The sequence below is a fragment of the Electrophorus electricus genome, chromosome 11 (genome assembly GCF_041902795.1).
Source record: "Electrophorus electricus isolate QZ-2024a chromosome 11, ASM4190279v1, whole genome shotgun sequence".
NCBI classification, from domain to species: domain Eukaryota; kingdom Metazoa; phylum Chordata; class Actinopteri; order Gymnotiformes; family Gymnotidae; genus Electrophorus; species Electrophorus electricus.
The window spans coordinates 15,524,177-15,536,216 of record NC_137507.1 but is presented as its reverse complement, the minus strand read 5'-3'; the positions used below and the strand labels follow the sequence as shown (position 1 = coordinate 15,536,216).

The 12,040-nt window shown below is 42.5% G+C and overlaps 1 protein-coding gene across 2 annotated transcripts; it reads right to left on the bottom strand.

Moving 5' to 3' along the window:
- Positions 1-6,579: 6,579 nt before the first annotated feature.
- On the bottom strand, positions 6,580-11,125 carry LOC113573521 (serine/threonine-protein kinase pim-3). 2 transcript variants are annotated; one of them, XM_027003827.3, is made up of 6 exons: positions 10,683-11,125; positions 10,216-10,325; positions 10,073-10,123; positions 9,621-9,984; positions 8,496-8,672; positions 6,580-8,382 (listed from the first exon to the last, which is right to left on the bottom strand). In XM_027003827.3, the coding sequence occupies exons 1-6, from the start codon at positions 10,768-10,770 to the stop codon at positions 8,198-8,200; spliced, it is 975 nt and encodes a 324-aa protein (XP_026859628.2). In that variant the 5' UTR covers positions 10,771-11,125; the 3' UTR covers positions 6,580-8,197. The 2 variants fall into 2 exon arrangements, with proteins under 2 accessions (XP_026859628.2, XP_081579851.1); XM_081723725.1 differs by lacking the exon at positions 10,683-11,125 and adding an exon at positions 10,549-10,673.
- Positions 11,126-12,040: the final 915 nt, after the last annotated feature.

The following is a 12,040-nucleotide window of genomic DNA, read 5'->3' as shown; positions in this document are numbered from 1 at the left end:
TGAGTTAATATGGGACTCAAAGGTGAGTGATGAATCAAAAAGACAACCAAGGTTTTAACGAGCTTGAGCTAACCTAATAAGAACAATAACGTTGAGGGTTGAGAATCCAGAATGTTGCACTCTACTAGTAAAACATTAGTTTTATCAGCAATAAGTTTCAATTAGATAATAGTAACGTAACATGAGTTTTAGATCTGTGATGCATGAATTGAATGCATGGGCAGAAGCTGTGGGGGAAGCAATACCAATATAAATCTGAATGAAGACCTTGATTATCATTTATCTGGCATAGGGGAGGAATATATAAAATGAAAAGAAGAGGTCCAAGAGCAGAGCCCTCGGCTACTCCATGAGTAATAGGGGTAAGGGATGATTTGTGTGTACCTATTAGATAGGAATTGGGTCTCTGTTATTAAGATATGACTGCAAGCAATAAAAAGCTAAGCCACTAATACCAAGAATGACTAGAAAACAGTATGTTTTGTTTTATAATGTCAAAAGCTAATGTGAGATACAAAAACACCAAAATATTGAGGAAACACACATCATCATTAAGACTCAGTACTGTGTAGAGTGTGAAGGCCAGACTAAAAGATTTCATACAAATTATTAGTATTAATCGGTTACTGGTTAGTCAAGACTAACAAAACTGTCTGCCCAAGTTACACCTTAGCGCCACCAGCATGGCAGGACCTGTACCCATAGTTCCTTCACCTCTTTAACATCATCATTGTCTTGACAAATAAGGCTGTCTGTAGTTGTTTTGCCTCTTAGCAGTATGATCATATTGGTTTTGACATCTGTTGGCACATCACACAGGTAGATCTGTCCTCAGTACTCTCGAACACGGCAGCTTCTGTTCTGCCAGTGCATGTAAGCAGTAATTTGATTGTGCCCAGAGATGGCTGGCTTTGATTCATTAGAAATCACGGAGGGCTTGTTGGGCTCCGCTGGTCAAGTGCTAGTAATGTTAAAATTCATTTCAATCACAGCTCATGAGAGTGTGCTAAAAGAGGTACATTTACTGCAGAAAGAAACCAGTGCCAACAGACGCCATGGGGAAAAAAAACAGCAAGTAAAGAAAGTCTGCAGGCTCGAGAGTTATATATCTTGCCTGTATGTGCACATTCTGATGGTAACTCACACTCAAGAAAAAAAAAGGGGGAAATGTTGGCAAAATGCAGATTCTATACAGGAGAAACAGATGGAGGTCCTGTCCTTTGCTGAGAAGAGAAGAGAAAAAGAATGGATTTTTGAAAGTTAGACAGTCCTACAAAAAAGAGATCTCATGAGAAGAAAGTGAGATGAAAGAGGAGAGCAGCTGAACTCACTATCCAGTGATTTCTCTCCCTGAAGCAGGAACCAGCAGAGGAGTGTGGATGCAACCATTTGGAAACACACAATCTAACCTAATCTAACAGGGTCGCATACAGGGCGCCAGTTTTCTGTTGGCATGGGTCCTTCCCACCATGCACAGAAAGACCCTCTACTTTTACAAGCTTTTTCTTTCAAATATCAGGGACATTATTTTGTGGCATTAGCACCTTGTAGCACCTGGTTGTCAGTATCACAAGGTTTCCTGTTTCCATTTCCATTTGTTTTGATTCTTGGACAGCTCCACCAATGCTAAAGCTTTGGTTTGTCAGCTCACAGCCAGCTCATTAATGTAAGAAATGTAAATAACTGCAAATGCCTTAAAGCAGCTTTGTCTTCCGATCTAACATGATTATGCTTCCCTTAGTGATCATCCCAGCAGCATTTGTGGTGCCTTTACTACACAGTTCTGATGTAGCAGAGTAATGGTGTAAGAAAGAAAAAAAAACACTCATATGAGGGCCTAAACGCAAAATCAGTGTTTTCCTTACTATAGCACATCCTGGGTTTTGACCCTGGTTTAAAGTGAAACCATTAGACATGTTTGCAATATGAATCATAATGTGGGTTTCCATAGCTGCAGCAGGGCACAAATTTGACTAATTTTTCACTTTTTTTTACATTTTCGTTTTAGCTTTTGCATAGTGTATTCTACCCAGTCATTTTGACCACTGCTTTCATTGGTCACCTCACTGGGGTGCCAGGTGGCAATTATACAGCGGTGGAGAATTCTGCAATATTTGCAGACGCAGATTGAAATGATGATTGAGGGCAACTGCAGCTGAGTACATTGGGATGGATCCATCTTTCAGGAAACCTTTTTCCCATTTTTGCTGTGAATCTAGCTGGGCATTCGAAACAGAAGTGAGATGCTGGTAGCAGACCAACTAATTCTCATAGTGTTTGGTGTAATTTCAACACTGAAAGTAAACCTCATCTATTGTTTTTCTGGTGCCTTGCCATAGTCAGGGCACATGAAAACATGACCCCCTGGATACTATGCATCCAACAACAGTATATTTAAGTCTATTTGGATCTGGCATGAAGGTTGGTGCACATGCTGAAACCACATGGTAATTCACAGTTGTGAAAGTATCCTTCAAGGACTGTGGAAGTGGGAGTATTTATTCAAGTGTGGCAAGACGTTTGCTCGATGTGGCTCATCGTGGAAAATATGGCAGACACTTGCCATTTCATAACTTCTCGCCTGATACTTCACAATGACAAGCCAGGAATATGTCGGCTGGCAGTTTTGATTAACAGGTCTCCGTTAAGCTTCACTTTTCAGCATGGACTGACCATATAAGCCAAGTGGAAAAAGAGGTGAGATCACAGCTTGTTTTGTTATGTGAGGTTTCTGTGTCCTACATGCAGGAAAGCATACCCTGCTTGTACATCACATGCCGAACAGGGCCACGAATCAGCCCTTTCACTTGTGCAATATTCCCTCAACACGTCACAATTTCTTTTCTCCATGGGGACACAATAAAGACATTCCTCCCATTTTAACAGCACAATAAACATCACCCCCCCCCCCCCCACCCACCACCCACCTCCTCTCTATGATTACTGCTTTGCGTTTGACCCTGTTATTACATCTGGAGGAGGGCTAGTCACTGCTGTTCTTCATGCTGTTGTTTACAGGGAATACTGCCAAAGGAAGGGAATCATTTTCCTTATTTACAGTAGTGATCCTACAGTGAGTTCCACTGTGCTCCCATGATTCACTTCTCCTCCTGGAGCACTACTGTGCCCAGCTCCTGAGGGAGTGGCTGAGGTAAGATCACACCCCAGCACGCACACAGGTGAATGCTTCATCTTTTCCCGAACATGGCCTTGTGTTGTTCATTTTAATGATTAAATCATGTTTCATTGCTCCTTGATGCTGGTGATCGATGTTTCTTATCGAACACGTGCCATAAAAATACGGAGTCAGACTGTGCTCATTGCATAATCAGATTTTCACTGCAGAATGCACAATCCACCCATTCTTGACATTATGAGTCAGCCATAATAAATAAAAGGAAAGCATACAGGTGTATATCTCCTTAATCATGTGCCAAAAAGTACAAAGCGACCTCTGTGGTTAGCTTTAAAGGCGCCGTCTGGACCCTGGTAGAAGGATTGTTTTTCTTCTCATCCTCTCCAGTTAGGAAATTGAATGTGGCAGCAGTGACATTCTCGTATTGTTTTGGCTCAGTGTTGGCTACGTTGTGTAAAAGCTTGTATCCCAAGACTACAGAAATCAGCAGTGGCATGACTGGTTTTCAGCTGACCACAGAACAGCGAACGACCTAAGTAGGTTTATAATTGTCATGCATTTGTTATTCATACACAGCTGCTAAACCAGAATTAGCCTAACACATAAGATATTTTTCCTCTCAAAATATCCTATTCAGTCAGACCCTGAACTGATATCAGATAGCGCTAATAACCCTGAATATGTCATACTCTTTTTACCAAACAAATTTTAGCAATGTCCTAAGGTACAAATGTATTAATTGCTTTTGTAAACAATTTTGTAAACAACCCAACATTGTTTGTAAAGTGGTCAGATCATAAAATAAATGTGTTAATTACAGAATTAACATGTTTATTTTATCATATGACTACAAAAATGTTTGGTGCACCGTATGGATCTTACTAAAATCTTTTAAATCTTTCTACAACAAGATTTACATGCCTATTCCTCTGGGCACACAATCAATTTACTGCCCATAATCTATATGTATGATGTACTATGTTTGATGTGCCATACTTCCGTGCATTGGCATTGGCCATTGCCACAATATTATTATTAGCGTTTCTCTTTACACTCTGTTTGTACGTTGCCATGTTTGACTGAGCAGCCTGGCAACCAGAATGAAGCAAGTCTTTGCCAAGGCAGAAGCCTGTGGTGCGGTGTGTCGGCTCTCGGTGACAGGTGAGTCACTCCCCCTTCTTGCAGCCAAATGCGATCCCCCCACCGCCTTGTCTGCTGGCGGGCAAACATGCTGTGCTCCGTCTGCTTCTGTGGGCAGGAATAGCATAGCATGCTCCCTCCCTCACCTCCACCCAAAAACAAGGTGTACAGGCTACACTTGCCCAGAATGGAAGCAGGGAGAGGATCCCAGCAAGAAGAGATGAGATAGTCAATGGAAAGGAGCAACAAGACTGTGCTTGGACTTGACAGCCATAATAATGTATAATGGTGTAATCACCATTGTTTGGACCTGTGTTCTCCAGATTCACTGCTTACTGGTTTAATGGTTGCTAGTGCCTTATGGAAACAACAGCAGAGACCACAAACTACTAAAGATGGGTTTATATACAGATGGTTTCCTTGTCCTCGCATTCCCTGTCTCACTCATTCTCCCTCATCTTTCTTCATGCTTCCACGCTGGTCAAATCTGGCTCTCTGTGTGCCACCCACCTCTCAGTCTGTGCAATCCACAGTCCATAGGCCTGTCTGGCAGCTTCCCCCTGTCTGTCGGGTTGTCAGTGTGACAGTGGTGCCGAGTGGCACACAGAACCCGGTCTTTCACCTCACCCCCTGATCCGCAGGCCCTTGTCACTGAACACCAGCCAGTATTCAAGCCGTCACTCATTTAACATTCACACTTGGAGACGAGAAACAAATCACCAATGTCCAAATAATTGTGTGACTGGTTTTTACCTTTTGTTTTTCTCTGTTAAATTTGTTAAGTGCAGTTGTGTTTGTTGTGTAGTTGTATTATTTCAAATAACATTAAATGTAAATAATGTATTTGTGAAACTGAGGCTCATTAATCCATCATCTGGAGGTTTGGTTAAAAGCATGGAAGATGCAAACATTTTACAAATCTAATCACATGGTATATACTTGTGTGGTCTTCTTCCAATTAAGGAACTGACAAATAACATAAGACACCCATCTGATAAGAGCTAAGCTTTGAGAGGGGAACAGCATGGCATATGTTAATTTGGAGAGGCAGAGACAGAGATCTGCCTCTATTTACATGTCAAAAGCCTGGGACTCAAAGACAATACATATTACCCAGGGTGCATTTTGGAAACAGATGTCATCACCTTGCAATTGGCTTCTGGCAATAAAATAAAGTTAAACAAAACAACATTAAAATAAAACTGCGCCATCGGTTATCTAAGGATGATATTGAACTGATTAAATTAACTGATGAAATTGTCAGTTCATAGTGGATATTTTCAGGGAAGCATGCAGCAGAAATAGATTTTTAAAGATCATTATTAAACCTCATTATGCAAACATCATTTTGCAAGTTATTTTTCATCATTTAAATCATAGTGAGTAGCAAATGTACATGAACCTCTGTAGGGCTTTATTTGTGTTTCTGGCCCATAACTGATTTAGATGAGTTACTGTGTTTTTGTGAGAAGTTACAGCTAGTTATTTTCAGTCGAAAACCTACAAACCTACAATAGTATTTGATGCAGAACAAGTGGATGGCAGTGTTCAGGAGCACCTGCCCAGTCCACATTTTTACTTAGCAACACATTAGGTCCAGGTTCAGGTGTGATGGAAGCAGAACATGAAGTGTCTGCACATCCTGAAGCCATTGGACCACTGGTTCCGAGGTTTTTGACTAATGTAAATGCGCTAAATGTGTCTAAATGTGACAAAATGTATTGCGAATACACCGAATTTTGTTTTTAATGTGTTGTATCTGCTAATAACCAGCCATTATCGGGAAAAAATGTGATAAACTGGAGCGTTTAAAAATTGTAAGGCAGAAGACATGAACCCTAAACTTAAAATGTATGCCTGTAAGCCAAAATTCCAAATGCACAATGTCACCATAGGGGGCAGCACCTTCCCATCAGAACCCTCTCCCCATAGCTCTTGGAAAACACTGGGAACAGTCAGAAGCTGTTACTCACCAGCCACTTTAGTAATAACTCTTGTCGTGGTGCCTGTGAGATGGAAAACCATATTGCCAAACTGACTTAAAGCAGAACTGGAAGTTGTTGCTTTCTTCAGAATTCATAATCAAGAACATGTTTCCCAGAGTAATGGTTAGGTATCTGAGAAAAAAAAGCAAAGTACTTTTTATTCTTTATTTCATTAAGCTAAAGTACATTAGGCACATGCTGTTAAAAGCTGTGGAAGCGCTGAAGTCGTCCTCCCCGTGAAATGACACTCATTCACCCCGTCATCCCCATTTTTCCATGTGCGTATTTACCTATCAGACCAATGAAACGCCACAAATGTTCTGTACAAACAAAACTTTAATTAAAATGTTTTTGTATAAAAATAGGATCTCTGTTGTTTCATACAGTTTGATATCTAAAGAACATCTAACACTGTGCTATGGAGCCAGTGACAACAGTCTTATCCCATCTCGATTTTCTAAAACGCTCCCATCTAGTATATAGAGGTTACACAAAGCCAGACAACATGGACGCAAGTTTTGATTAAAGCCATTTTAAGGCAAACAAGAAACCACCAAGAGAAATTAAAAAACATTCATAGCTCTTCCAATTTAAGTAAACCTTGTTTTATTCCGTTTTACATTGACAACAGCTTCAGTGCATCCACCATCTGTTAACTTGTCCAAATATTTTAAAAAAAAGAAACAAAAATAAAAAAAACAGGAATGCAAACCAAACACCATATAAAGGTATGCAAATTGTGTAATTTAAGCATGGACAATAAATAAAAATAAATAACCACAGAGTGTGGAATGTCTACGTTACAAATAAATTATATGCAAAGAAGAAAAAAAGCCCCCCCCTGCACACACACACGCGCACACACGCACGCGCACTGTACAAGATTATTTTTAAAAAATGTAATATTGCATTGATTGTGCATTTTCACACCCAGGCTCCCCACAACCCAGGAGCCAGGCCAACGTAGCGTCAGCAGAGGGATGAGGAACAGTGGAGAGAGGGGAGGGGCTTACAAACCCCCAGAGGGTACATTGGTTATACAGAATCTCTATACACATTCAGGAGAGAAAAGAAGAGAGACAGAGAGAGAGAGAGAGAGAGAGAGAGAGAGAGAGAGACAGAGACAGAGAGAGAGAGAGAGAGAGAGAGAGAGAGAGAGAGAGAGAGAGAGAGAGAGAGAGAGAGAGAGAGAGAGAAGAGAGAAAGGAAGGAGAGGAGCAGTTTTTCCAGACAACCTGTGCAGGCTAAAATGTGACTGAGCAGCGTTAGAAGGAGACGCAGCAAGTGAGTGCGTTTCAAGTATTTCTACTGATCAACCCCTCCCCATTGTAAGACCCCCCATCAGCCCACCAGACCCCCCAAGCTGGCTGCTTATTTGCGTGCAGCGGTCGATGGAGGACATCGGCAGTGGCCGTGCGACTTCCAAACCAGCTCAAGGGGGGAAAAAAAAAAAAAAAAAAAAAAGCCACACACACACACACACACACACGCACGCACACACACGCACGCACACAATCACAACCATAAAAGCAATGATGAAAGCCCCCAAAAGCAGCTTTCAAAAAGGCACTCCAAATCAAAAATTAAAACATTTAAATAAAAAAGGTGTCCAAGCTCTATGAGAGCAGCCACATCTGTGTAGACTTGCCAGATGCATAAACCAGCGTTGAAAAATGATAATAAAATGATAATAACAATAATAAATAGCGCTGGTAAGTCCATCCAAACAGCAAAATGTTCCCCCATCAGGAAACGCTTTATCAATTATTAAAAAATAAAAAATAAAAAAAGATATAAAGGAAATGCAAACTGTAATAAATTATGATTCCCTAAAAGGGAGGGGTGGGGGACTAGAAGACCTCCATAAGCCCGGTAATGGCAGGACAGCAGAAGAGCAGAATCCTCCCCCCACCCCAAACGAGAGCGAGGGTTTCTTTCAAAGGCTCTCCTTGCTGGAGCTGATGCTTGAAGTGTCCGTACTGATGGTGTGCAGTCGGATGTCGCTTTCTTCCACCTTGGACACCTCAGCTGGGCGCATCCAGGGATGTTCGAAGATCTGCTCCAGGGTGGGCCTGTCCGACGGCCTCGGTGACAAGCACCACTTGATCAACTGCTGGCACTCTGTTAGAAAGACAACGAGAGACAGAGTGACGTTGCTGTTCTACAGTGAAGTCAGGCAGCGGTGGGGTGGGGTGGGGTCGAGGCCAGGAGATGCACAAGACGCAAATACGAACCAGTGGAGATTCGCCTCCTGAAGTAGAGACGGCCCCGGAGGATCTCCTCATCCTGCTCAAAGGGAATGTCTCCACAGACCATGTCATACAGCAGCACCCCTAGCGACCACACGGTTGCAGAGCGTCCATGGTATCTGTGGAAACGGATCCACTCCGGAGGACTGTACACTCTCGTACCTGTGACGCACAACGAGGTGGAAAGAGAAAGAAACGTTGGGTCTTGAACACAAAAGAGGTCAACAGGGTGGACATGAGTACACATGCGCACGCACACACACACACACACACACACAAAGCTGTGAAAACTATGTGGGTGGTTGTGTCACGCTCTACTCCAGCACTGCAGCTGATCTGGACTTGTAGCAAGACTCTAATTCTAAAGAATGGAATTAAAAACGGAAATACTCCTTAAGGTTTAAAAAAAAGAAAAGAAAAAAGGCCACCTCACTTATAAAACTCGTGTCTGGTCCTCAGAAGAGCCAACAGCCCCGCCCTTCCCCGAAGGGCAGGAGTATCGAGGAGACCAAACGGCAACCGTAACAGCAACGCGAGCCGTCACGTGAGCTGCGCTCTCGGGTTTCACAACACACAGCTGTTACGTGGCAGCCGATCCGTTTAAATCCGCAGTTAAAAATAAAACACCTTTAAATCCGCAGTTAAAAATAAAACACCTTTAAATCCGCAGTTAAAAAATAAAATACGTCCGTGTAAACGTCCTGAGGTCTATTTTAAAATTCGGACAACTTGAATTAAAAATGGTTTCAATGCGTCGGTTTGCTACTGGTATAAAATGTGTGTTAAAAACACGACACGAATAAGGTTTAAACATTTAAAAAGAAAACCCCACGAACACGTATCATGGGGGAACCTGGACAGTAACACGTATTAATAATGTTGGGAAAATCCGTACTACGAGTACAAAACAAATCACTGCGTCATCACACACACCATACTGAACACCCCCCCCCCCGTTCTGCCCTTTTCATGGCAGCAAAATCACTAAAAAAATCTCAAAACTTAACAAACTTCCCCAAAAAATGTCAGATATACAATAGCGAAACATCCTGACCTACGTGTTTAGAGGCTAAGTGATAAGGTTTAGGCTATGTGCGCGGTTGTGCATACCATCGAAGTCGGTGTACACCGTGTCCTTGAGAATCGCACCCGACCCGAAGTCGATGAGCTTTAGCTCTCCGGTGCGGAGGTCCACCAGGAGGTTCTCGTCTTTGATGTCCCGGTGGACTACCCCGCAGCTATAGCAGTGCCGTACAGCTTCCAAAACCTGGCGGAAAAAGTCCCGGGCGGCCGTCTCGTCCAAAGCGCCCTTCTCGGTGATGAAGTCAAACAGATCCTTGACGACCTCGGGTCTCTCCATGACGATCAGCCAGCCGTCCGCTCGTTCGTACCAGTCCAACAGCTTGATCACCCCTCTGAACGAGGAGCCTACTTTTTTCATCAGCAAAATTTCCAGAGGTACCATCGCGCCGTTCTGGGACAGAAATGCAAGAATGCAGTGAACCTCCTGGCGCAACGACAGCTGGGTCTCAACACATTCAAGGAGGGCGACGGCTACTTACAATGGAGCCCCATTCTGTGACCCTCTCCTTTGCCACATGTTTAACTGCGACCTAAAACGAGAGCACAAGTTAAAATCCAACGCATATTTCAAAACTGTATCTAGCTGCTCTATCTGTGACCGAGTCCATCATCCAACTCTTACCGGTAAACCGTCAGAAATCCGATTGCCGGCGTAGACGGTTCCAAACCCCCCGCTTCCTAGCACTGAGCCCACTTGATACACCTTCTCAAAGGGCTCTGGCTCCATTTTCACTGCAAAAATAAAAGCATAAAAGCATGCAAACCATTGGCACCTAATCTTATTTAATTCACTACTGTGCAGTTACAGTCTACAGAGTTTGAAAAGGTCGAAAGCGTGGCTATGGTGAAATGCATAAGACGTGAAGTAGAAAGCAAAACACAGACATGGTTTTGCTTAACATGTAAATCCAACAACAGAAAACAGCAAAGCAGCCACCTGGCCAGCTATACTCACTTAGGACAACACGCCAGCTCACCTGGTCAGCTAACCTATTTAACTCAAGCTTCGATCACGAATGCATAAGGCAGCATTGTAATCCTCGGGGCAGTGTGTTAGTCCAGGCGGGGTAAATCCACCCGAGCACTCACCTTGCTGGAGCTGAATTTTCACCGGCAGATGCTCCATACCGTTCGGGTTGCAGATATGAGAGAAAGAGCCGAACTTTGATAACAACATAATTCAACACGTGTAAATGCAACCTCCTTCCTCTCTCAACAGTGAAGTCTCTATTTGCGAGGGTCCGATCTTTGCAAAACGTTTATTAGAGCACGAGCTACACTGGCAGTCAAAGGCACAGGGTCTTAGCTCCAGTGCAGTGCGCGAGCTCGCGCCGCGCCGCACACGCCGCTCCAGAAACAAGCACGATAAACACAATCCTCCGTGTAAAAAAATCCCGGCCACGCGTGGACACTTGTCCTCTTGATACACAAGCAATGCAGACCAGCGGACGAGGAGGCTTACATTAACACAGTATCACGAGGTACAGTTGCTGTAAGTGACCAGTCACGTTCTGTCTGAGGTTTGGCGCGGACTGTCCCACTTCAACGCCAATATTTTGACGCGTGTACGGGGAAATATCTCTCCGCCGCGCAAATAATTAATCACCCTAATATAACGTAATACATTGTCGTCATTGCTTTGTTCATAGATTTAGAAAAATACAATATCGGCTATATTGCTGTTTTTAAACGCTGCATATTGATTATATTTAGAGTTTGGTGTGACATAAATGGGAACTATTTTGACGCTCAATGATAACACTGTCTAGATGGTGCGTGCTATGTCAATTTGCAAATCCGAGCACTTAACCAATGAAACTGCGTATATAAATAACATTTTTTTCTCCTTTCATCCAATTGAAAAATACACATTATCATAAATAGAAGTCTTTTGATTGCACGTGGCGCCAATTCCCAGGTATATGCAAACTTTTATTTCTCATATTTGCATGGGTTAACACCGAGAATGTAAAAGCCTCTCCCTGTATCACTAAGAGAAAAGCAGTACTTAAAAAGTGGAACACATAGTTGAAAAACGCAGATAAATGCACCAAGACACCACAAATCAAGGAAACAGGGAAGTGGCTCTCAGTTAATAAGAATAAAATGTACAGTTTAAATATTCATATTAAATTTGGTAAGATTTTAAAAGGCTTTGACCAACATCCTACAAAAGATTCATAAAGTGTATTTGTTACTTTACAGTGTACCATGTTTGAAAGCAATACAGAAGAGGAAGTTATGATTTAGCTACAAACAAGTTTGCCAAAATGTTATGACCAAGTGCAAATCTTAATCAAACTAAATAATAAAATCATAGAATGTCTGTGAATTTACCTGAAATATACTCAGTACAACAGGCCAATAAGGCATACCAGCCAGAGTAAAGCCTGATGCACCACTGGTAAGTGTTTAACACAAATTGCTTATATTAAATGGCATCTTCA